Source organism: Thermobia domestica, chromosome 5 (assembly GCF_964235325.1).
Source record: "Thermobia domestica chromosome 5, izTheDome1.hap1.1, whole genome shotgun sequence".
Lineage (NCBI taxonomy): Eukaryota > Metazoa > Arthropoda > Insecta > Zygentoma > Lepismatidae > Thermobia > Thermobia domestica.
In genome coordinates, this window is record NC_137458.1 from 291118730 (window position 1) to 291146425 (window position 27696).

A 27696-nucleotide genomic window follows, 5' to 3' on the forward strand; every position below is an offset into this window, starting at 1 on the left:
GCCTCTAATAATGCGTTAGTAGGAGCGGTTTGCGGTAAAGAAAAAATGTACGGAGCGTGGTAGCTTGAAGCCGCAGTGGTATTTGGCAAAGTCTCACAGGCGTAGGTGAGAACAGACAACCTCCGTAGAGAAGAATGGCGTCCACACATTGTTGAGAGATGCAAAGTAATGGGCCTACGTCCGTCCCCCATTTTTTATTACTAACATTTCGTATCATGTTGATATACGGTCATATCTTCTCGTGCAACTATGTTAGTTGTAACTTCCAGTTTAATCTCTGGTCAAAGGTGATTCCCAAATAAGTAAACTGCGGCTGTTGTGTCAATTTGAGGTTGTCAATCTGCAGGTGAATATGACCTATCTGTCTTTTCCGTGTGAATACCGTATAGGTTGTTTTGGCCCAGGGCCGCCCACAGGGGGGATGTATGGCGCAAGCTGCGCCATTGAGAAAAATTTTGGGGGGGATTTTACTCTACTTTCGAACTATCAATTTTACTGTCTGAATAGCACTAAAACACGATTTTGAGAAGCTAATTTTCAAAAATTTTCCGGGATGAACCCCCGTACCCCCTGCTTCGATACTCGATGAATGAAGTACCGCGCAAGTAGCCGTATGAAAGGGAAGATTGGTTCGTTTTAAGAGAGAAGGGCCGCCCACAGGAGGGATGAATGGCGTAAGTTGTGCCACCGAGAAAAAAATTGGGGGTAATAAAAAAATTGGAGAAGAATTTTACTCTAATGTCGAATAAGTAATTTTGCTGTCGTCAGAATAACATTGGAACACGATGCGATTTTTTTTAAATCTCGAGAATGAATCCCCCTGCTTAGAAACTCTATGAATGAAGTACCGCGCAAGTTGCTATATGAAAGGATGGGCTGGTCGGTTTATCGCTTTGTGTAGGTAATTTACCCATTTTCTGCTGGGAGCATGGATGGTACTCTAAGCCCGGTTCTTGTCAGTGATTTGTGTGAGTGTTATGGCATCGAGTGTGAAGAACTTTGTGAAGAAGTTAATATGTTTAGTAAATTGTACAAAGTAAGCTACCCGAACATTGATTTGGCCGATGTACTTTGCTCGAGTGACGGGAGTCAGAGTGAAAATAATGAAGACGACTTCCAAGATTCTTGTGAGGACAAATCTGATAGTGTAAGTAATGACGATAAAATGGCCAAACAAAGATTAGTGGATCAGTGGGTGAAGAAAGGATTCATTAGGCCTTACAGGTGTTTGTTGAATATGTCTGGTTTTCCATACCTAACAATATTATACCAGATACTTCTGTCATTACCAGCGACGAGTTGCTCAGGAGAGAGAATTATGAGTAAAGTAAAGATGTAAAAAATCGACTAAGAAGCACCATGGGAGATGTATGGCTCTCCGACATGCTTGTCCTTTCTTCCGAAAAAGATATTTTAGAATGCATTCCCAACAGTGATATCCAACAAAAAACATTCCTGTAAAAGAACCAAGTATGAGCGGCCTTAAAAAGAAGTGAAATCACAAAAATGAGCGCCAAGCTCTGGTGAACAACAGTTACAAACACTCAAGGAATCACTTTCAAATTTAGATTTGAAACTTGCCTATGTTGTCTGTTGAAAATTATAAAGTAGTTTGACATAATTGTGAGCTAGTGGTAACCATAGAGACAACAGCCAAGTTTCAAATCTAAATTTGAAGTAAGCCAGTGAGTGTTTGTAACTGTTGTCCACCAGAACTTGGCGCCTATTTTTGTGATTTTAATTCTTTTTAAGGCCACTCGTACTTGGTTCTTTTACAGGAATGTTTTTTGTTGGATATCACTTCTTTGTGTAGGCTAATTTCGAGGATAACATTTTCTTTTGGTATCAAACTCAATAACTTGTAACTTGCATCTTACTTTTCATGTACAAGGGAATTATATCAATATTTTGTAAAGAAAAAAATAATACTACTAATTGTAAAAAAAGAATACCTGTGCCATACACAGTGTGTAGAAGTTTTTATACCCTTCAATATCCTTATAGAACATATTTAGTATTGTACACTACCAAGACTACTAATAAAAGTAATGTCATTTTTATAATTACTACTGCCCCTACTACTACTACAAGCATTCTATAATACTACTACAGGAAATAAAAACAACAAAAATAACAATTACTAGTACTATAAAAACTACTGCTGCACTGGGCAATTGTTTTTAGAGGACTTGAGTTTTGAGGAGGGAAGAGATTATTAGTTTTGGGGGGGAGTGCGCCGTCAGCTTTGGGGGGGATGAGCACCCCTGTTTTGGCCCAATTTACGTGCATGCCGTTCGAGAAGTTCCATTGTTGCACAAAGTTCAGAGCGACTTGTAATCGTCTTTGTATTTCGGTTAAGGAGGAACCGCGAACATATAACAGATGATCATCAAAATAACTGAGAATGCGGACGTGTTCCCTCTGTGCGTAGTGAAATTCCAACATATAGAAGTTGAAGAGCAATGGACTGAGACAAGATCATTGAGGGAGTCTCTGAGAAGTGGTACGTGCTGCCGTGATTTTCCCTTGATATTTAATGCGGATCCTGTGGTTTACTAACCAATTATGGACGTATCTGATAAATATGGACGGGAAGGCCTTGGTAAGGTGGTGAAGCACTCTATCTAAGTCTATACGGTCATATGCTCGATCAAAATCCAATTTGATAGCTGCTACGTATTGTCGGTGTTGGTATGCTTGCCAAATTTCGAGCAGAAATGTAGCTAGGGCGTCTAGTGTAGCTTTACCTTTCCGCGCTCCAATGATTGTGGCGGGGAATGTGTGATAGTATTCGGTATACGATTCCAGTTTTCGTAGTATGATTTTCTCCAACACTTTGCTTATACATGGAAGCAAAGTTATAGGCCGGTAACTAGTGGCCAGTCCGGTCGGATTGTTATGTTTCAATATCGGGACTACTATGTGTTGCTTCCAAGTCTGAGGTATATGGCCGGTGGTCCATATGTATTGGAAACCTTGTATTAATATCGGATGACGTTGCACAGGAAGATCCTTGATATGCTGATTTGAGATTTTGTCGGCGCCTGGGCTGGTGTCGTCCTCTTGGGATCGCTTCTTCGAGCTCCTCTTGGTAGATGTTAGAGATGGCTGGCGACGGTGAGGAAGAAGAAAGGTGAGATAATGTGTCCATTCTCGAATACAAGACTGACGGTGCTGTTAATTGTATGTGGAATTCCTCCAACCAAGAGGGGGGAGAGTGACATCTAGAATGTGTGTGACGTCTTGTCAGAGAATTCTTAACGTACTTCCAAATGGGTATGGCGCTAGTCCCTTCGTGTAAGCTGCTACAGAATGTCTGCCAGTGTGTACGTCGGTTCCTCTGGATCTGTTGTTTGAATTGCGCCTGTGCCTGTCTCGAGTTATAGTATGATTTCGGAATTATATCCTGAAAATATTGTTTCTGCGCCGCTCTGCTTTTGTTGAGCAGTTTTTGACATTGTGTGTCCCACCACGGATATGGATAACGTTTGGTACTATTCCTGCTGCTGTCCCGTTCATTCCCCGCCTGTTGCACCCCTGTTGTTATATGCTCCGTCAGAAATGGAAAGATGGAGCTTCCATTGGTTGTATGTAGGTGAGGCATAGCCTGTTTTAAATATTCCTGATAGAGTAATATGTCGTAGTTACGGTTAAGTGGTATGAAAGGTGTTGCGGCGTATCCCGGTTGCGTTTGTGAAGAAATCCCTTCTATATTTGCCAAAGTGGTTATGATAGGCAAGTGATCGCTGCCCCCTGTGAAACCATAGACCGTCCAAGTATGATATAAGTAAGCATCCACACTAAGGAGAGTTAGATCAGGTGCAGAAGGTGGAGCGTTGAGGTTGGGCATGCGGGTTGCTGTGCCATCGTTTGCGATCAGAAAAGATTGATCTTCGAGTGCCTCCATCAGTAGATCGGCGGCCCGGTTGGTATTCTTTGATCCCCATAGGGTACTTTTGGTATTGGGATCGCCCGCTATTATACAAGGACCCTTACATTGAGTGAACAAATATTTCCATAGTGTCGGTGGTATTGTTCTGTCTGGGGGAGCGTAAACATTGAAAATGGTAATCTGTTTGTATTTGAAGCCCTGCACTTGGATCGGGCACATGAACTGTGGATGTTGAAAATCCAATTGTTGTATTTCGTTAACGGACGATTGTTTGTGAAATCCAACTGCGATTCCTCCGTATTCATTTGGTCTATTTTGCGTATACAGTCTGTATTCCGGCAGCTTTGTGGAATATGTTAGAGTAGACCACGTTTCTTGTAGAAGAAAAATAGTAGGAGTGAAGAATCTGCATACTTGCCATAAGAAAGGTTCCTTGCCCTTAAGTTGCCGACAGTTCCATTTCAACAATTTGAACACTGGTTTATTGGCCATTCGCTAATGATCTGAAGTATGTGTGTAATTGGTGATATATCGCGGAGTCGTCTGTCTGGTGCGTTTCGGGCTGGTATCAGTAGTTAATTACAGCATATTTTTCGATACTGCGTAAAAGATTCTGAAGAAAGTGTTCCAGCGATTTTTCCTTGTTTTCTGATGGGTTAGTCATACGCGTTTGTAGTGTCATCCTGCGTAGTGTCATAATTGGCTGAAGGCCTCAGTAAATAGGAAAAAAAAGAAATAATATATATATATATATATATATATATATATATATATATATATATATATATATATATATATATATATAAAAGTACAACAATAACTATACATATGTCTGTTAAAAGAATTTAAACTTTTTCATAATAATGACTATATATATGACGGTTAAATAATTTAAACTTTGTCATAACAATATTTATATATATGTCTGTATTTTCAATTATTTTCGATAGTGTCTGAAGAAGGATATGCTAGGTATCCGAAAGAGTTACAAATTATAATTTAAAATAAAGTGGGTTTTAAGCTTTGCTCAGTGTCTCTTTTGTTAAAATAATCAATCCAAAGCCATGAATAGTCTTAGGCTTTGGTTAGTGAGTAATTTTGTACTAGATATTCTTTCCTTAGCTTCGTTATAGGTTATCTTTTCCGTCGCCATGAGTTGATTTATTTTTTGATGTCGTTTCCTCTCGGGGCATTGTAAATCAGTGGCCGAGTGACCTCTTCCACAATTAATGCATTTGAGTGCATTTGTGCAAGCGTGAGCCTCGTGTGGGCTCCACAGCGATGGCAGAGCTTCTGCTTAGATCAGCACCCCCTCTGAAGATGGCCGAGACGGTGGCAGCCATTTTTACATTGTTTAACTGCTGGAATGTATGTGTATACAGTGTGACCCGAGTGATATAAAGAACAGAAATCCCGGAGGCGTTCGTATCGAAAGTTATGACCACTGATTGGGTAGGACGTATTTCGGACTCTGCGTTTATTGATCCTCCTAACATGTAAGACGTTGGCTCGACACTCGAGGTTTTCTAATATATTCGCCTTCAGTAAATTCGTGGTAAACCCTGTGAATAATGGTGAATAATGCCAACATATCTACTTGTATAGTAGGGCACAAAGGCCGACCAACCATGGAGTTTGAGTAGATCATGAGTGAGGAACTCATTGGCCTGGTGTCCTGTATGAAATTCTAGTTTTACTAAATTCTTGTCGGTGGGAGTAAATGTTTTAATGCCTGTCACTTTGTTTTGAAACAGTATTTTCCCGAGTACTTGAGGATGTTTTCTGACCGTTATGTTATTCTTCTGATTAGCCTCCGGTACCACGTGCACTACGTATGGCGGGGCATGATGTGGTAAATATAAATTTATGAGCGGTGTTGACTTTACTGTGACTTCTTTGACCACCGGAATGGATTCCTCCATGTGTACTTCATTTGAGGTATGATCGGGGGGACCAGTTGGTAACGATGGAGGAAGGGAATCGCCACCTGACACTTCCGCCATTGGCGGGTGGTTAAACACTACCTACACTTTTTGCAGAATTTTTCACTTGGCATTAGTATTGAGAAGTGAAACACTAAATGAGAATATTCCACACTTATAGCACTACGCAGATATGTAAGCACTCGCGTTGTATGCGTTACGGTGTTCGATGTATTCACTACCTTATGCGCGCGAACTCCAACACTCGTTTTCAGACCATTCTCTGAACCAATCATAGGACACAAACCTTGACACAAACGCTGAAAAAAGAAAATCGAAATGTCAAAAGTTTCGTTGAAATATTGCCAGATCCATAGAAACTCCTGCTAAACAAAGACACAGTTGAAAACTGTATGCAACAGACCGTAGAGTGAGTATTGTACGCAACAGACTACGGCTTAATTCTGCCGCTCCGAATAAGTTCGGTTTCGCTCAACTAGGTTCGGTTTCGCGAACATTGTGCAATCGGATGGTATTGACGCGCACCAATACGGAATGCAGCCCTCTATCACGACATTAGAAAACGGTTTTGCGACTTTTGGCACAAGGAAAATATTTTTATGAAAAAAGTTAAAAAATATTACGAGAAGAGGAGAATAGTAATGAAGAAAAATATTAATTTTGTCTGCAGGACGACGAAGCCCGGAAAGAAATGAAAACGAACTAATGAAACTAGACACTATGCTTTCGCCTGAAAATATTGATAGTGTGTGCCGCTTATGCTTAGAAACAAGTAGATTCAGAAAGAATATATTTGAACCGAACGGTAGTGAGTTACCTGAAGTGATAGCGGAATGTTTAGATATTGTGGTAAGTTGAAATCTTTCAGTTTAACGTCCCACAATTATGCCGGGTTACCTTCCGCAGAGGTAGCCCCAAAGTACAAGAAAAAAAAAACGCCTTGCGGGGCTCTAACCCGCCTTCACTCGCTAACGCCCGCTCGGCAATACTATGTGACAAATAATTAACTTTGGTACAGAAAGAGGGACCAATAGTCTAGAACTTTGCACGTCCAATCCGGGGCCGCCATCTGTGTAAATTTAGCCAATATGCTTTTTAGACTAAAGGAGACGATAATTAAGGAAAATGAATAATGGAAGAATTAATGGAATGAGAAAGTGGGAGGGAACGAGGCAGTAGCCCGAAGAAATCTACCTCAAATTTACTTGTCCGGGGATCGTACCAGGGACCAAACGCGACAGAGGTAAGCGCTTTGCCACTGAGCCATGCCCCCTTCTAACTGGATATAGAGTAAATTATTTCAGAAATCAAGGGGAGTGAATCTTCAATATCATCCGTGGTTATGAGATTATATATAAAGCTAAAATGGCAAATCTTTAAGCAGGGCAGTGACAATAACTTATTGATCTGAACCGGTTCCCGCAATTACAATTACAGTTCCCAAGAATGATAAACTAAACAACGTGCCGTGCTCACTCGGCAATTGTATGTAATGACAGGATATCAATGCGTTGCCCAAAATAAGGAGCTACCTCTAAAAGTTGATGCGGATTGAGAATAGGGATCGATAGTCACATAGGGCATAACTTCATTGCATATATTCTTTTTCACTAAATCTTTACTTTGAACAATAATTTTTGGGAAAGGTTCTAGAAAACAGGTTCCCCCATATAGGTTAATATCTAGGTTCTTTTCTGTGCCAAAGTTTGATATTTAATTCACATAGTATTGCCGAGCGAGTGAAGGTGGGTTAGAGCCCCGCAGGGCACGTTGTTTTCTGTCTTTATTACAGTTAAGTGGGAAGGGGGACCTGTGTTTTAGAACTTTGCCTAATTTTTGGGATGTGGACTTAAGTTCGTCTGTGCACGTTCACTTTAGGGAGGCTCAAGATGTCTCCGTATTTCTATGAAAAGTATTTTTCAAAAAAAAAAAAAAAAAAAAACTAAATTGCCACTAGAAAATTCGAGTGCTATATAACCGGATCAGGGCAAGGGTGGAAGAGGAGAGTATATCAGTAGAGAGCAGGCGCGTCAGAGATTGTAGGTATATATTTATATAATCGAGGATTTGTATTTACACATCCTTATTTAGGTGTATCACACACCTAAAGTTTTACTAGCCGTTTAACAGTTCAGTGTGTGCCCCGTGTCTAGCACGCTGGGTAACCAATAATATTCCAGTTCCGCCCACGTCCGGCCTAGCATGTCCTCCGTAGCGCATTCAATGCTCCGCAATGCAAGGTCGGGGATCCTGCACTGGGGTTTTGTAGACCACATCCTTCACAAAGCCTCAAAGAAAAAAATTAGGTAATGTCGAGAGAAGAAGTGGGCAGGCATGGGTCCTGGACCAATCCAGCGACCTAGAAATGTGTCATCCAAACCATACCATTGACGGAAAGTATTTTCTAAAATATGAAATTGCATATTTTACTTCAAACAGGCTATAAGCATAATCCGTACATTAATTTGTTCTAAAATTACCTGAAGCTAAAGTAAGAGGTTTCTTATTCATTCAGAACTTTATAAAGGTCTTATATTGAAAGGTGTTGTATACCTTACGCGAAAGCATCTAATTCGCTCAAGGAAAGACCAAAATCTGATAAAAATCACTTTCAATGTGATCATCTTAGTTGTACCAACAATATACTAACAAAAAGCTCAAAAACCCAGGTTTTTTTTTTTTCCGGCTGGGCCCACTTGGGCAAACCCTGCTGAAAGGAGACTTTAAGTACTAATCTGTCCTTAAACAAATTTTGCAGGTTAGGGAGGTTAGCGCTAGAAATAGCTCGAGGCGACTGGAAGTGTATCTATTTCAAGTGATATTTGTTTAGTTATCGGAATTTATCATATATGTTTTTGGACAATGTTTAGCAGAAGGGGTCCACCTATTTTTTCTAACAAATGTTACAATTTCAGTACTTTCTGTTCACATTAGGTTAGTTTCGGTTAGGTTAGGTTAATTTATGTTAGATTATATTAGTGTAGGGATCTAGCACAATTTCCGAAAAAATGATAAGAATTTCCTTATTTCTATTAATATTAGGTTAGATTTGGTTGTTATGTTAGGTCTGAGTACTTGCATCTTCCATTTCTCCCGTAAATTTTGTATTTTTTATGTACTTCCGGACCCTGTCTGCTAAATATTTACCATTTTTTAAAAATATTTGTCCAAAATTGTTGTTGTGTTGTGTCCATGATAGTTGTGTACGAACCAAAGGCATAAAATATTTTCGTTTTTCAAGTGCGTGACTGGATTGAGACTTGAATCCGGAATTTTCGGCGTCAGAATTGTTCTGAATATCGACACTGGCTTGTCCAGGCACAATAGGAAGTTGTGGTACAAAGCACCGGAAGTTGTGGTGAATGAGCACCGACTTAAAGGATGAGAGAGTGTATGACTGTTCTGGAAGCAGACCGAATAGCGTAGTGGTTAATGCATTTGCATGGTATGCCGAAGATCCCGGGTTCGAGTCCCGGTTCAATCACACATCATTCTTTGTTTACCATTTAATATATGTACCCGTCTTGTAGGAATTCTGGAAAAAGTTGTTTAAATAATGCATCGTCTTCTTTCACACCAGCATTATATAACCAGATGGTAGACATTGAAACTGAAACACCTGGTAAAAGGCCGTAGTTTGTATTTAATAAGATGTTGGGCTGGGCAGTACAGCAACAACATGACTTGGAAATGATGGATAGAGGTTCTGTACCCTTTGCAAAGAAATTTTCAGCCATTTCTCTTCAAGCACAGTGAAAAGTTCAGCATGTGCACGTGGTAGAGGGAAACGTTTCCACACTCGATCGTCTAACAAACCCCATACCGCTCAATAATGTTGAGATCCGGCGATTGAGCTGGCCATGGCTATGTTCAACTTCACTGTAATGCTGATCGAACCCTCTGTGACAAGTATAGCAGTATGAATGGGGCAGTTACTATCCTGGAACACTGCTCCACCATCCGGGAAGAGTGTTAGAACCGTAGGGTGTAAATGGTCCTCCAGAATGTTCCTATGGTCCTTGACAAAGACACGACCCTCAAGAACAATTAGTGGGCCCAAAGTCTGCCACGATATTATACCCCAAACCATCACGGATCTACCTCCATGTTTGAAAGATCTTTCAGTTTAACGTCCCACGTTTATGCCCTTTCGGCTAAAGATGATGATGATTAAGGCAAGTGAATAATGATGGAATAATTGGTGGAATGAAATGTGGAGGAAACAGGAGTCCCCGAGAAAACTCATGGACGCGATGTTGTCCACCACAAGCTTACTTGATTGGGGATGTAAAGTTTTCGCAATGTTTCTAAACGCTATTAGCAGGTTTTTTTTTTTTTTTTTTTTTTTTTTTTTTTTTTTTTTTAACCATCTAGATTTCTGAAAGCCTTTAATGATGTACTTGGTAACAAAGGCATGCACATTCGTCAAAAGTGTGTTTTTCTTGTAAGTGTTTATCCAGATTTGGAAACATTGAAGAACATTGCTAGCGTTATGAAAGGTGATGCTGATGTAACTGTTGATAATAATCACTAAACACAAGAACACACTAAGCAAGGCTTTGTGATAATGTACATAAAACGCACAATCACATAACAATTTTAGCACAACAACTGTGTCTTCATCAGACTTCCACACTCTTATTCAGTGTGTTGTTGTGCTTAGTTTGACATTGTGGAAACAAGGCCTAATAGACTAGTTCATATTGACAGAATCCTTTCCCAAATTACTTGTTTCTAGTGTGCTCCAGCGACATCTGTAGGTGTTGAGAGATCATTTTCATACCTAAAGCGATTTCTTTCTGACATAAAACAAAGTCTTTCGTTGGAAAATCTTAATAAGTTGTTAATAATTTCAGAGAAAAAATATGATATAGCTTTCTTAATTTTGACAAAAGAAACGCTGACCAAAGCTTAAAACACACTTTATTTTAAATAATAATAACGGTTTCGGATATCTAACATATCCTTCTTCAGACAATATCGAAAATAAATGAAAATACAGAAAATATATATAGTCATTGTTATGACAAAGTTTAAATTCTTTAACAGTCATATATATAGTCATTGTTATCAAAACATTTAATACTGAAGAAATTATCTAACTCACAACTATATTCTTTTCAGCATTTATGGCACAAACTGGTTATTTCCTGGTGCCCTTTTTCAAATACTTTTTTAGAGTGATGAAGACAAGACAAGACAAAACATTTAAATTCTTTTAACAGACATGTATATAGTTATTGTTGTACTTTTTTTTCTATTTGCTGAGGCCTTTAGCCAATCCCGTAAGTCTTCTTGTTCACTTTCCAATTAATCATGTTCCGCCTTTTTTGTTCCTTATAAGGGTCTTTTTATTTTCTTCTTGTCTATGCTATCCAAGCTTCCTTGCCATAATTCATTAATAAGTAAGTCTCCTCTCCAGTTCATCAGTTTATCTCTTCCTACCTTCTTTATCCAATCTGCTTTTCACTTCCTTATTATCATTCTTTTCTCCATCTCCAATACTTCCGTCTTATCCCAATTAATTCCGTGATTCGTCTCCTTAACATGTTTATATATGGCATTGGTATCTTTCTTCCTCCTAGCATCACCTTCATGTTGTTTTAATCTTTCTTTCACTCTCTTTCCTGTCTGTCCTATATATGACATATCGCAGCCCTTACACCATACCCTGTAGGTGATTCCTTCTTCCTCTTTGTTAATCTTTTTAGTTCCTTTTCTATTCTTCTTCTTTATTGATCTTAATAAATTTTCTCCACTCTTTCTATAAGTTCTGACCCCTCCATTCTTCAATAAATTCTTCAGTTTCTCCGTTTCTTTTCCCATACTTTCTATACCATGCCATTTTCCACTCTCATCCTCTTCATTCTTCTTTCTCCCTCTCTTCCTCTTCCTGTGTTCTTCCTTCTCTAACTCCTTCTTGCTGTAACCGTTCTTCTCTATCTGTCTGTAAAATTTATGTATACTCTCCTTCCTTCCTTCCTCTTCGTCCTCCAGCATTTCTATTCTTCTTATCATGTTTGTTATGAAATTTCTCTTTGTACTCCTATCCACGTCGCTCCTGTCATGGCAGTACACCCCCGCTGAGCACTCTTTCTGGTACCACCTCGTAACCAGTCCTTCTCCTTGTTTTATTATGGTCATTTCTAAAAAGTTTATTCTTCCATTTTCTTCCAACTCCATGTCCAAGCTTATACCTTTTTCTTTATCTTCCGCACTACCTTTGAAGTTCTCTCATTGCCTCCTAGTCCCTTTCCACAAGCCTAGACAATCATCAACATACCTACAAAACATGATCAAGTTCTTACCCCCTTCTTCTTTCACCTTTTTCTCTTAAGTGAAAATAAGCTGCTAATGGAGTGTAAAATAACTTCATTTTGCATTTCTTGTGCTTTGAATGTTTTCTAAACTGCGTGTGAATAAGTTATGTTAGTATTTTCACATTTATCATTTTGTTTCATTGTTATTACTGAAGAATAATGAATGGGTCATTAGATGTTTCTTACAAGTTGCGCATTGCAGGTTTCGAATAATTTAAATTGTAAGTACTAACTACAGAATGAAACATTATTTCTTAAAAAATCAACATTTTTTTTTTATTCCGTTAATAGACCAACTATAATCTATTATAGTTTTTAAATATTTTAATAACGATTTTTCCGCAAAAGTTCTTGTTTTGCTTTTTGTTTTATTTTGTGATTTTACGTGCCATTTTTGGGTTTTTATTTCACAACATTGCCAGCTATTTTGGACCTTTTAATTTTGTCATTAATTCCGGCCTGAATTTAAGAGTAATAGTGTGCATTTGTTTTAAAAGTTTATAAACAATAAGTATTATGATTTTTCTTGTATGTAGCGAATTTTTAGTTATAGAACGGAAACAGCAAGTATTAATGCTTTAGTAGGAGTTAAGATTATAATCATATTGTGTCTGACAAAGGCGTCAGGAAGTGAAAACGTTGAAATTTTGTCGGGAAAAACGCACAAGGTAAAGTATTTTACTTGGTATTTTCAGATATGAGTCATTTTAAGGCATTAACGTATAGAGATGGCTTTGTTGGTTGAACAACAGAACAAGTTTATACGATTTCTTTAAAAATCCATAAAACTAGCAAAAATACAATGTTAAAATTGTTCATATGTTATCTTACCTCCTTTGATATATATATGATTAAACAAGAGAAGACTTCTTGTCTTGAAAGAAATCAGCTAGTGATCAAAATATCGTACCTGAAAGATACAGAGTCAAGATTAAAGGTAACTTCTTTTTTCAGTAATTTTTATTTGTAACTTGCCGCAGTGTTTCAAATATCTTAATTTTATTGTATGTATTTTTTTGTTTATTCTCTAAGATATGTATGTATTATTTTTTCAGATAACGAAGGAAGATCCACTGCCGAAAAACATATGCAATGTATGTGAACTTGACCTAAATTCATTCCATTTTTTTCGCAGTAGGTGCAAAGAAGTTAATGCTATTTTTGAAAAATATGGCGAAATACATTATGGGTATAGACCACCAACAAGAAATGTGAGTATAGTATCATATTGTTCCTCTTGATATATATATATATATATATATATATATATATATATATATATATATATATATATATATATAGTTAGTCAGTTAGTTAATGTTACCTCAAAATCTATTTCGTAATTATGTTTGTAACTTTGTCACATTATTGTAACTTTTTGTTATTCCTTTACATCGTTTGAGACTCGAAATTGGTCATCTTTCCAGTTCATGAAAATTTAAAGTAACATCCCAGATGCTTATAAATTTAGGAATTGTAACAGATCGGTTGTTTTGCATAAACATTCTTTATCATTACATAACATCTACAGAAATTGAAATATTGATAACCCTGGATGCTGAACAAATTGCAATAGCTTTGTCTTAACCTCAAGTTAACCCATTTGCTGCTTCCGTACTGAAATAAAAACTTTAATGCAATACTTACACATCAGTCACTTGGCTCTTTGGCTCGTGTAACACATAAACACTTTATAACAACATTACACTAAGCAACATTTCATTTCATATAATTCATATACTTAGATGCAGCGTAGGATTCGATTAATAAGTAACCTCTAGTGCTTGGGGTACCGGGTTCGATCCCAGCCCCTGCCAAGTGAACTTTGTGGTGGACAAACACCGCGTGCGTCGGTTTTCTCGGGGTTTTCCCGTTTCCTCCCACTTTCTTCATTCCACCATTTCATTCATTTCTCATGATCACCGTCTCCTTTAGCCTAACCGGCATAACCGTGGGACGTAAAACTCAAAGATTTCATTTTTTCATTTTTTTTCGATTAATAAGTAAGGGGGGGGGGGCACGGTGGCTCAGTGGTAGAACGCTTAATTTTCTGGTGCGTGGAGTTCTGGTTTGATCCCCAACCAAGTAAGTTTGTGGTGGACAACATCGTGCTCGTGGGTTTCCTTGGGGTAGGGTTGCCAGACGTTCCGGTTTTCCGGGACAGTCCCGGTTTTCAATGAGAGAATTAACTGTCCCGAAAAAGGCTTTCGGAACATCTTTTTGTCCCGATTTTCGTTCTTCAGATTGAAAAAAATTCAACCAGCAAAAACTAATGTCTCACCTAAAAATAGAAGATAGTATTACTGACTTAAATTATAAAGCAACAAAGAAGAAAGTATCTCTTCAATCATAAATGGAAGAGTGTGTCGTAATTGTCGCAATATTTAGGGCCTGTTAAACACAAAAAATCGGAATTTGGAATAAGGGACACCAGGCAGCTCTCCTTATGTTATCTTTTCACATTCTTATACGTGCTTTGTGGGGCTTCATTTGTGTTAACTGTATATAGAATGAAGTGGTAAATTTTGAATATTAACGTAGAAAAGACAGGTAATTAAGTGATTCTGACCAAATGAGTAGGAACCGTAATCTTATATATAGCCTAAGATTGGTGTCCCGGTTTTTTGCTTACAAAATCTGGTAACCCTATCTTGGGGTACTCCGTTTCCTCCCACACTCTCATTCCACCTTTTTCATCATCATTTATTTACATTAACCATCGTCTCCCTTGTTCTCAAGTGCATAAACGTGAAACGTTCTTCCAGGAACAAGCATGAAATCCAATATTACATACTTGGTTTGACTACATATCTGTCAAAAGTTGATAATCTGCTATAAAAGAGAATTAACTTCCTTTTGCTTGAAATTGGTAAAATGACTAGGAAAAGGATGACCTTACGTTATACTTTTGCATTATTTTTGTTCCATAAATTTCAACGTAACAGTTGCTACCAAAGGATCTTCTGTTTTATATACGTATTGGAGTTAATCACTTTAAATCAGAATTACTAGTTCACTTCACTAATATTAACAAATCTGCTATTTCTCAAAACTGAATTATTTGAATTTGCAGATCGAGGAGTGAATTTCAAGATTTCGAAACATTCAGCATATCGTAGATGTACCTTTAGAAGAAAAAAAAATCCATTGATAAAACATTTTAGAAGTAAATAGTCTTGGATATTTTCCCCCAAATTATGCATTATACTTTGAGGCAACTGTGAATAAATAGCGAGAACAGTAAAACATATACATCAAAATTAATAGAATAAATTAACAAAGAAAGAAATTAAAACATTGAACTCATTTTGAATACATTAAATAAGAATCAGGAAGACGATATTCTTAGGAGATGACCTTGTAACGGTCAGTAAGGGTCTATTACACTACGTGACCGTTGTCTTTTCACGACAAAATGGCTGAACCGTTGGAAGTAATTTTTAAATATGTTTAGCACACTTGAGTTGAAATATGTGTTTATCACTTCACTTTGATAATCCACTGTCCACAAGTTGAGATTATATGGCTATCAAAGTATCAGTTCCAGTGTAATAGACCAAATTTCTTATTGTTGCTGCTGATCAGTGCGCATATGCTTTGATTTTAATTTTCAAAGTACTGGCACCAACATTGTAAGAGACACTCTGCTCAAAATTTTTGTTGTAGCGCTATTGCCCTGTTATTTAGATGTTTGTTCTTTTCGCCTTATTCATTATTAGAGCAACCCACATTCTGCTTTATTTTTTGTTTAACTATGCTTTATTTTTTTCCAAATTATGCTTTATTGTTAATTTCAATCATTGTTTTACATTAATCATGTATAATGTATAATATTTACTATGCATTAAATATTCTAAATATCTTGATCTATTTATTAATATTTTATACAACCAGTTTCTTTCATATTTAATTAACTTTCTATTTAATGAACTGTAAAGAGATATGCTTTACTCGAGTCAGTTTTTTTTTTATTTTTTTATTTTTATTTATTTATTTATTTTTTTTTATTATCACTTGTGTGCGCCTTCAAGATGCATATACACAGAAAGGGAAAGTAAAAGACGCCATCAAAAAGTACAGAAAGTGCTCAAGTTCAAGAGGTACACATATCAATATAGTATGGTTCTTGTGTACTATTCATTGTTGGCGGAAAGGTTTCTTCTTTTTTTCCTTTTTTCTTTTCTCGACATCAAAGGATCACACCGAAAAGTTTACAGAAATAAAAATAAGTTTTACATTGTTGCATTGTTATGTTCTCAGTGATTTTGTATTGTAAATATTGGTTTTTAAAAATAATTTATACAGTATGTTAAACTTGCAGTTAAACAGAAGTTTCCAAGAATTGTGCTAATGTTTTAAATTATGCTTCATTTTCTAAAATTATGCTTTATTATGATTTTAAAATTAGTTTCTTCTGGACCTTTAGACAACCACAACCATGTTCAAAGTGCCAACCATATGTGTGAATTGCTGTTATGCTTTTTGTGCTTTTTATGCTTTTGGGTTGCCCTATTGATTATATTCCATTTAAGATTTTCCCAGTGTTCAGTTAGAACTTTATTTCTTTTAACTGGTTTGAGCAAAGCGAGTTGAACGAAACTAGTTTATAATGTTATAAAGTTAACATATTATACACACCTGAACTCACATCCAAAACTTCTACTTCGGCAATCATCGCGCCCTGTCGGGAGCCGAATAACACTTACAGTAATAAACGTAAATTTTAAGCAATTTAATTTTATTATTTTGATACTTGAATTCTTTCTTCATTAGAAGAAAGCTGTTCTTAACTCTTATTTTTAATTTCACTATTCCATTTTTTCCAAATCATTCGTTTTTCCATTCACGTAGTCCCACATGGTGGCACACCGTAGTTTTATTATTATGATAATAACAGGTGAGTTTCCGCAATGTTTTCATTCCGAAATATTACAAAAATCTAATCCAATCGCGTACATAAAGTTATGAAATGTGATCAAGGACATGTTAGACATATTATCGTATAAAATTACTCCCTCTTACTACTTTAAAAGACTACAAAATTAATATATTCGCGTTACGAATATAGGCCTACTTCTGTGGTTTGTTTACATTAAACTCAACTGTTTGTATTTCTTTTGTATGGAGTTCTGCATTGTTCGGCTTTGGTTTTTATAAGGAATAATGTACTACATTTCTTTTAAATCGGAATACTATTAATAGTTTCTGGTATTCACCTCAAATATACCAGGAAACTACATTCATATGATATATCATTTTTCCCGATTGATCATCACTGCACAATTATACAACTTCTAACTAGTTACTCGAATAAATTCATATCCTATTACGCACTATTACGTGCAACTTGAGCTATTGTACAAACTGAAACAAAATAAAACAATTTATCAATGTATAACCTTGTACACATGTAACATACTTTCATACGTAGTGCACAGAGGTAAACAAAACTGAAATTAACAACAATAGATGTATCGCAATCAACACCTATTTATTTCAATGGTACGACTTTCTGAAAAGCAGGCCGTAACAAAGTGCTAAAGCTCGTATTTTATCGAATTCTTTTCTTCAGGTACGAGTTACTTCCATTGTTCATAAAATTATTATTATTATTATTATTATTATTATTATTATTATTATTATTATTATTATTATTATTATTATTATTTGGATGAGGTAAAGTTTTTGACATATTACCTCATCACCTATTAATAAGTAAGTTGTATAAGTACAAATTATCGAATCAAATAATAAAGTGGCTAGATTCGTACTTAAATAATAGGAAATTCATAGTAAGGCATAACGGCTATATGTCTTCTATTCATAATATAACATCTGGTGTACCTCAAGACTCCAATCTCGGTCCTTTGTTGTTTTTGCTGTATGTAAATGACCTATCTGAGAAGTTAACTTGTAGATATTTGATGTATGCCGACGACATAAAAATTTTTAAGGAAATTAAAACCCTTCAAGATCAAGTTACTTTACAAGAGAATATTGAATTACTTGTCAAGTGGTCTGAAAACAATTTTTTGCCTTTGAATATTACCAAAACTAAAGGTATAACTTTCTTAAGAAAAACGTATCTCCTTTTATATAACTACACAGTCGGTAAACAGAGAATCGATTTTGGAACCTATGCCAAGGATTTAGGGATAATTTTAGATAACAAGCTATTATTTTGTAAGCATTTGCAGGAATAACTTAACTTCTAAGGCTAGGAAAAACTTAGCTATGTTAAAATGGCTTTGCAGCAATTTTTCGAATATAACACCTGTAAAACTTTATACATTTGCAAAGTGCGTTCTCATTTGGAGTACGGCACTGTTATTTGGAATAGTAAAGCTAAGTACTTTATAAATGCTATAGAATCTATTCAAAACAATTTTTTAGCTTGGTTACGTTGAAGTTAAAAAATTTCAAAGATATGAGCTTGTCTTGCATATCTAAAGAGCTTCATCTGTTACCTCTAACTGATAGGCGGTGTATTTTTGATTTGAGTTTCTTTCATAATATTCTTCAAGGTGTTTTTTTCTATTAATGGTCTATGGTCCATAAGAATTCCTTATCGCAATGTGAGAAATTTTTTACTTTTTGTTTCGAATGTTTCTACCTTGAAATGTTCAATTTATAAAACTATAGATATAGCCAAAAAGCATTACTATACTCTATATATCTTTTAAAGTAACTTTACTAAAATCCGCTCACAATTAAAATTCTAAAGGATTTATAATGTTTTTCCTATTTAACTTGTAAGGTGCCATTTGAATATTTTTTTTAGATTTTTTATGTTGCTTTTTTCTCTTTCTTATTTTTTCCCTATCATCTTTCTTCTCTTTTATCCTTGTTCTTTTTTTCTTCGGATATTACACTTCTTTTTTTTTATCTTGGTCACGAGTTTTTCTTTTTTTTTATATATGTCATATGCAATTTCTTTACTCTTTTGTATACTCATTTTATTATGTTATCATTTCTAGTCTTATGAATGAGTGTATTTTATTTGAGATATTACTTGAGATGATAATTATGCTTATATACTTTTTTTTATGACTTTCATTGTATTTTCATTTCTGATAAACATTGCATGTTTTTTGAATGTTTTCACTTGTATGTTATGTCTATATGCATGCGCCCTATATTTGTATAAATCTTTTTTTTTTGGGGGGGGAGCACTTTGTGGCTGTAAAGCTGTTTGTTCCAAATAAAAATTTCATCATTATTATTATTATTACTATTACTATTATTATTATTATTATTATTATTATTATTATTATTATTATTATTATTATTATTATTATTATTAACACACTACTTTCATTTGTAGGGCCAGAACAATATATATTTACCCAAAGATATTGGAATTAATTTTGTTCCAGAAATTGGGATTAAGCAGGAAAGAGACGGATTAATAAAGACAATAAAAATAAAAAGTGAACCACCTGATGAATTAAGTGACTGTTGTATTGAGAAACAAGAGCCAATTGAAGAAGTACCTACAAGACAAAGTATTGAGAAGCAGAAATCAAGTGAGAAAATGCCTACAAAACAACAAGATGCCCACCACGAAACAAGTGATACCTTCATACTGAAGCAAATCATGAAGCAAAAATTGGTAGATATGTCTTGTTTAATTAAAAAAGCCATTCACCCAAATTATGTAATAAAATTGAAAGATCAAGGGTTTAACGAGGAAGACTTGGTTAAACTGGTGAAAGCTGTGAAACAAATGGCATCCAGGGAAACAGATTCTGATATCAAGAAGATTGCAGAGTTACTTGTTAAAGAGAGAAGTGGACAAATACTAAATTTTTATAGTTCATTAGATCCGGAGTTACCTGATACGGACTTTTCGTTTCCCGAGTAAGTATCTATGTAATGTCCCAATTTTGGTTAATTGCGTGTTTGATACTTCTTGAAGTAAGACATTTGAATGTAGAAAATTTAAAAGTAGTGTGTGCGTCACTGTTGAGAATGATTAACAATACATACAGTAGACATAGTCTGCTAGTTTATGTTCTGTTACACATTCAGAACATAAATTCTGCAATATTATTTCCAATTTATGTTTTGCTACACATTCAGAACGTAAATTCTAGTATGCTATTTCTATTTTATATTTTGCTATACATTCAGAACATAAATTGTACAATATTATTTCCATTTATGTTTTGCTACACATTCGGAGCATAAATTGTACAAAATTATTATTATTATTATTATTATTATTATTATTATTATTATTATTATTATTATTATTATTATTATTATTATTATTATTATTATTATTTTGCTACACATTCAGAACATAAATTCTACAATATTATTTTCATTTAGTGGAAAAAAAAATCAAAGAAAAGGTATATCAATTGATAGATCTTATTGTGTTGAACATAATGATGAGCGTGAGTGTAAAGCCTGATGCGTAGTTTTCGAGAAAATGGAGAAAAACGAAATTCTTTTTAAATCTGAAAATTGTTGTTTTTGTTACCCATGCCACTTATTGATTCGATACGGTCCTAATGCTGAAATAGGCCCTCACTGAACTTTTTTATTGTGATATTAGCAAGATAACAATACGTAGTGTGGTTGATGAGATATAACCTAAAATTCTCATTAACTATTTAAAATTTAATTTCTGGTTAACTAAAATACTGGCGGAACTACGTTCAGCTTAAGAGCCTGCCTTACTAAAAATAATACAAAATTTATCATTTTTCTTTTGCTTGTTTATTCATAAGTGAAAGAAGATAATAAAATGTAACTTACCACAACCATAGATAATGTTATTCTACAACAGAAAATATGAACCTGACGAATTTTCAGTGTTGCCATCCGAGTTGCCAAAATAACAATTCCCCTAAAATCTAAGTTAAGGCAGCGACTAGGAGAACGAGCTCAACTGCATTTGATTACATATTAAGTTGTTTTGGTTTGCTGTGAACTACTTTTTAAATAATAGTTGTATTTGGTTTGTAATAAACAAAGTAGTTTTAAAATACCGTTATTAAAATCACATAATGATGTTATTTAAAAAGTAGTTCACAGCAAACCAAAACAACATCATACGTAATCAAATGCAGTTGAGTTCGTTCTTCTAGTCGCTGCCTTAACTTAGATTTTAGGGGAATTGTTATTTTGGCAACACTGTAATTTCTATGGATGACAACACTGAAAATTCTTGAGGTTCATATTTTGTGTTGTGGAATAACACTACCTATGGTTGTGGTAAGTTACATTTTATTATCTCTTTTCACTTATGAATAAATAAGCAAAAGAAAAATAGTAAATTTTGTATTATTTTTAGTAAGGCAGGCTCTTAACGACGAATACGTGGTTAGCGTATCACGTCGCCGTGCCTCGAACACACATATTAAGACTAGTAGCTGTGGTATCTTTGTTCACGTGGCTCTCCGGTTTCCCTTACGACGCTGGGTGAATGCCTAAAAAAGTGAACCGGGAGGGGATAGTCAAATCCGGAACCATGCAGTCGTAAGTTCGACTTTGTAAACACACGACGTTATTCTGCACCCGAGTAAACGATAAAAATTTCCAAATAGCGGAAGTTGTGCACCCCAGGAACACTTTTTATATTTTGCTTTTGAAAAGGGAGTATGTTTGTGCTATGCTAAAGAAAAAAATATATTCCTGACTAGCAGCGTTCACCCCGCTTCGCTGCGGTCACCCCGGAACGCAATAAACTTTGTTACTTAGATAATTTTTACTTTTTCGCTTTCAAGTGATATGATAAAAACCATAGAAGATTGCAGTAAATCTTAACATTATATCGCCTGTCATTTATGTTAACCCGCCCCGCTTCGCTGCGGTCATCCCGGTGCTGGCATATTGTAAAAGTGTCTGTAAAAATAAGCAAATCAATTAAAAAATTTTAAACAGAAGATTCAAGCTATTTTCCGCTGTATATCGCCTGTCATTTATGTTAACCCGCCGAGTGACACGGTCATGCGGGTTGCATATAAATACGTTTATTTTTACCTATGATGAACTAATAACAAAGGATTTGTACGTTATGGACACTTGAATGGTCAATTATCTCAAGACACTGGTAATTAAAAATTAAAGTGATATGATAAAAACCATCTAGGATCCAAATCCTAATAACCCCCCAAAAATGAAAGAAATTGGTTCAGCCGTATTAGCGTGATGAGCGGACAAAGGATTTTGTACGTTCTCTTTTATATATATAGATAACCTGATAATTTAGCTTCATATTGTAAAAAAAAATACATGGGTATTGCAGTAATAACAAGAGCCAGAGCATTTCAACCGAGCAAGTCATCTCGTCTCTTGGTACGTGGGGGGGGGGGGGGGCAATAACAAAGAACTTAAATTATTGTACCTAGGGCAACCATAAATCTAATACTAATCGATTATTGTCAATTAATTTGTTTGTTAAATTAAACAATTATAAGTACAATATAGAAACCATAGCTTGATTCCACATTCCCAATAGAATGGGAATATTTGCATTGTCAAGTAACTTTCTAAATGCAAGGAATGTTACGTTATATAAAACAAATATATTGCAGTTTTATCACATTGTTTGCTGAAATAGCATGCAATGAGTATTTAACTAGGCATATTGTTTTTTTTTAAAATATAAATTCATGTTTATTCTGGCTACATCAAATATCTATCATCACATGCAAAGTAATGTCCCTTGGTACATGAAAATTTGTGTCCCTTGGTACTTGGTGATGGTGGTGGTGATTTCGAGTTTAACGTCTCGTTCAGCAACGAGGCTAATTAAGACGTAAACGTACTGATTAACGTGGAATCCGAACCACATGAGCTCCCGGCAGGAATCGAACCCGGGTCTCTCATGGCAAAGGCACGTACGCCAAATCGCCCTATTGATAAATTAAAGTAAATTTCATGAAAGGAGTGCATAATAAATTATAGAAGTAATCAGAATATAGAAGTAATGCCTGGAGCATTTACTTGTTACTTCCACTTACGCGCCAGCAAGTAAAACTCCAAATGTCAGCAAGAAAAGAAGAAATACTTTGATATAGAAATACCCTCCAGAAATTCCTCCTATCAACTTTGGACCCCTCTGGCCCCGGGTAAAAGCACTCAACCAAATGTATCTTGAAAAATACTATTGAGTATAGGAAATAACTGTACTGTTTTGCATTGATAGTCAGAATAGGTATGAGGGGAAAGCATGTATTGGTATACAAGCTTTTTCCTTATACCAATCCTGTCTGTCAATATAAAATCCCCACCGAATTTTTTCGGGCTGGACCCACTTGGGCAAACCCTGTCCATGACACCTAAGAATGAACATATCTTTGTAATGTTTATCGAATGGACTAGGTTTGATTCGGAAGTTCGGATGACAGGTTCATGTCCCTTCCTTGTGAGAACATGATAGTTAACGTTTGCGAAAAATGTACTTTCGCTCACAATTGCACGAGGAAAACAGCAATAGAAAATTGAGTTTTCATAATTAGAATAGATTTTAGGTAGTTATTTGTTAGTAGCAACTGAATATAGGAAATACACAATTTTAAGGGAGAGGTGATGGAGAAATTGACAAAGGAAAAAAGGGGCATGATGAGATTTGGGTCACTTTTTGGTCACTTTCGTGTCCTTTTGGTCACTTTTCAACTATTTACAAGAGACCAGACCACTATGAGCCCTGCAAGTTGTTTCCAGCCTTATCGCAATCAATAAACATTCCTATAGTAAATAAATAAGCGGTGATAATCCTTAAGTTAGCAGCTTGTCACCAGATATTTTGCTATCAGATTTTTGAGACCAACTTATATATTGTAACTTACTAATAAAACGCTGTAATAAAAGTATATATATATATATATATATATATATATATATATATATATATATATATATTGTAACAAACCAATTACCGGTTTGTTTACATTGGATCCGTATTGTTATGTGTACCGGTTGAAATCGAAGTTGGTTCCCGCATAATATTACTGTGCCCAGTTTCGTTACGTGTAAGTTTACACTAATTTAATGTTAATTTGTTTTATATTGTTAGTACAAGAAATGGCACAAAAGAATACATGCACTCAATTACACATCCGGAAATCTTTTAAAACTAGTCCTTACTGATTCACTTCAAACTGTAACCGTTTCTTTAACGTCCATATCGTATTCTTAGCTCACACATACGAACAATTAATATAAGTAAAATTAAATACTATTGAAAATTTTACCTTAAAATTTTATCGAATACGATGTAGTTATATTTTATTCATTTGTTACCTACTTCGGCTTTCTTTTGTTACATTATATTACTGCTAACATGGCGATTTCTTTGGTTATTGCCGCAAGAGGGCGTTCGAATCGCCATACGTGGAAATAACATTGTAAAAGATGGCGGCTCGGCGGTGAAAGGAAGTTCTCCGTTACTATGGCAATTTCTAAATAATCACCGGGAGAGAATAATCTTTTAATTATTTATTTATTGAATAGAGTTTTCGGTAAGTTAGATATTAAAATAGATATAGAAATTCATGATTTTTACAGTTAGATTCTTGTATTGATATGTATTTATGGTAAAATTATGCGAATTATAATCAAAGATATAATAGTAGAAACCGCGTTTATAGAGGCCTGGCTACGAGTGTAAGATGACGCAGTGGATTAGTAGATTTCAGTGTGGAAAAATGATGGCTTGTTAGCTCCTCTAAAAATTTTAGAAATTCTGTAACTAAAAGTGTAATTCGGCCTGTAACCTAGTCAAAATCATGGTTTAGACTAACCTAAGACGTTATTTGGAAGAAATAGATACGGAGGAGTCTAACAAAAGTCAAAATTTAGTGAAAACCTTTTTCGGCCACAAGCCATCAAATGTCATCTCCGCCATTACTAGACATATGCAGTAATGGAATGGGAGATGTAATTCATCGAAGCTGATTGCTGCGGCGGACCGGAAAGATATTCTACGTTCGTGGAGTGTGTAGCCGGTGTACTGAAGGAGTCATCTCTCGATTTTAAATAAGCAAGTAGATGAAACCTACTCTGCGAGAGGACTATTATTCTGTGAAACCTGCGGATAATCGGGTAACATCTTTTCTTATTTTTCTTATAAACAGTATAGCAGTTCAGCAAATGGCGTCTTTAAGAATCAGGATGTGTAACTAAAGTTAAAGGGCGTTACGCGTCTCTGAGCTTGTCAATCGTCAGTATCCACTTATGCTACAAGCATGTATAATTGAATTATTAAATCTTATGTGTGCCTCTACGTAAATTTGAAAAATATGTATGTTGATATTAGGGTAATATTTTACTTTGTACGTACCTTTCGATGGCAATGTACATTGAAAATTTTGAATATTTAGATTAGATCGGTTATGTTAAATACATTACTGAATTATGTCTCAAATTATGTCCCGTGATGATGCCTTATTTTGTGAAATATTTGCTGTAGGTTAGGTTAGGTCTAATTTTGCAAATGTGTGATCCATAATATCTATGTAGGTTAGGTTAGATTCGTTTTTACCCGTGTTTTCCAAATTTAATACGTGTCTTTTATATATTGCAATGTGATATATGCTATTTTGTTGGGAAATCTTTATCATGAACGCACATGCGAATATTCCGCGTCTGAGAATTTAAGTATTTCGTAATTCATTTCATTCGCTTCAATATTGCTTTATGATGTATGTCAGTCGTAAACACTAAGATGAAATTTCTTTGAGAGTGCTCTGATATATATATATTAACGTGTCTTTTAATCGTATTTGTAATACATGCATGTAGGTTAGATAAAATTTCCATTTCTTACGTGTAGAACCGGTAACAATTGTGATGTGAGCGTACTTTCCTATATTTTGTCGTGTGTCCCTTTGATATTAATTTGTAATGTATTTTTGTATCTGTGCTTGCCATATTTTGTCATGTGCATATTCAAGACGTGTAATGTCGATAAAATTGCATTTCAAACGTGTCTATTATTATTATTTTGTCGTGTGCCCTTTTATAGTATCTCTTAATACATTAGTGGTTTAAAATCTTCTTTCGTATGTATGATCTTATTTCGTTGCACCATATATTTAGTTTTGTAGGTTAGGAAAATTTGAATATAACATATCCTCCGATGTTAATATCGTATCTTGATGAGTGCGAGTAATAGATCTGTGCCGATGTGGGAGAACTTTACTCTGGACATACCTCCGGAGTTCGACATTCGACATTACTATTTACAAAATACTATTTCGTGCTATGTTTGTTTATTTTCAGTTAGGTAGATATTTACTTTGAACGTGCCATAATTACAGTGCAGAATTAAATGTTCGTGCCTACATTGATATTTGCCTCGTTGGAAACCAATAACGTTGGAATGTTTTTCAACTTGCTATTCTCCAGTAGAGCGTATCCGTCCCTCTATAAGTTTAATTAGTTGTAAACAGAGATAATAAGTTAAAATTAATAATAATTCTTTAAAGAGGCGTTTCAGTAATTGGACCCTGTCGAGCATATGTAGATTTTTTTTCCCTTTTCTTTCGTTCTCGCTAGACATTTGTATATATATATCATTTTCATTAATAGTAGTGCTTTCATAGTAGATGTATTATGCGAATGATGCATAGGCTAACGTAAAGTAATACATGATGCTACTCGTACTTTTTTTTTTTTTTATTGAATTGAAAAATGGAATTGTAGTAGCGATGATACTGCCTATGTCTGCATAACTTGCATATTGTTTGATGAATGACAGGGACATTATAAGCAATGAACGCCCAAGTAAAAGAATCTTCTGTAACTACATAAGTAGAGGGGATGGATCGCCAATTCTTTGATTGATAATGAGTTTTATATGTATTAATGAGATATGTTCGAGAATCATGTTGGAGACTAGATATGTTAAACAATATAACAATATCATTTCATAAAATGTTGATAAAGTATCTTAGAGATACCACAATGGAGGCAAATGTTTTAAATTTTTTTTTTCTCTTTCAATCTGTTATGATGTAAATTGTTAATAAATTGGCACGAATAAATAGTCATAAAAAAAATTTAGCTCTGTAATTTCAAATATAATTTATACAATTAGAATTTATGAAGTTTTTTTTTTCTTCTTAAAAGTACTCATTAAGCTGAACAATGTTGACTCTTATTCTTGGTTGGCCACAAAACAAGAATCTGGAAACTTCTGATGATAAATAATAGCTTTATCGTTGTGTTGCTCTTTTCTTTTGCTAAAGCTAATGCAACCTAAAAATTAAATCTAATATAACCTTGAATTTTTTTTTATACCCTGAAAACGTATTTGTTATAATTGGCGATACCATCCAGGATCTTTGATTTATTTCCGAGATGTTCTTATTCCTGGAAACTCGTATTGTTATAATATATATATATATATACAGGGTGGGCCATTTTAATCAATCCACGGAAATATCTGAAAAATGATAAAACATAGAAGAAATGTTTGAAGTAATATATTGCTAAGGGGGAAAACCAATTCCGCCAAAAGTACCCCTCCCCGCCCCCCGTAAATGGGGGTAACTTTGATATGTCAAATGGGAACATGGGTCGA

The 27696-nt window shown here is 35.1% G+C and overlaps 1 protein-coding gene across 4 annotated transcripts in view; it reads left to right on the forward strand.

Annotated features, from left to right (window-relative positions):
• The first annotated feature begins 6125 nt into the window (after positions 1–6125).
• LOC145686686 (uncharacterized) overlaps positions 6126–27696 on the forward strand; it is a 61425-nt gene continuing 39854 nt past the window's right edge. The window contains exons 1-3 of one of the 4 annotated variants that reach the window (XM_081760220.1): positions 6126–6684; positions 13211–13366; positions 19480–20015. In XM_081760220.1, the coding sequence (XP_081616346.1) occupies positions 6541–6684; positions 13211–13366; positions 19480–20015 (836 nt within the window). In that variant the 5' untranslated portion in view covers positions 6126–6540. Of the gene's footprint in view, positions 6685–6940; positions 7079–8009; positions 8142–13210; positions 13367–19479; positions 20016–27696 lie in introns of those variants that run through there. The other 3 variants (XM_081760222.1, XM_081760223.1, XM_081760224.1) reach the window with 3 other exon arrangements.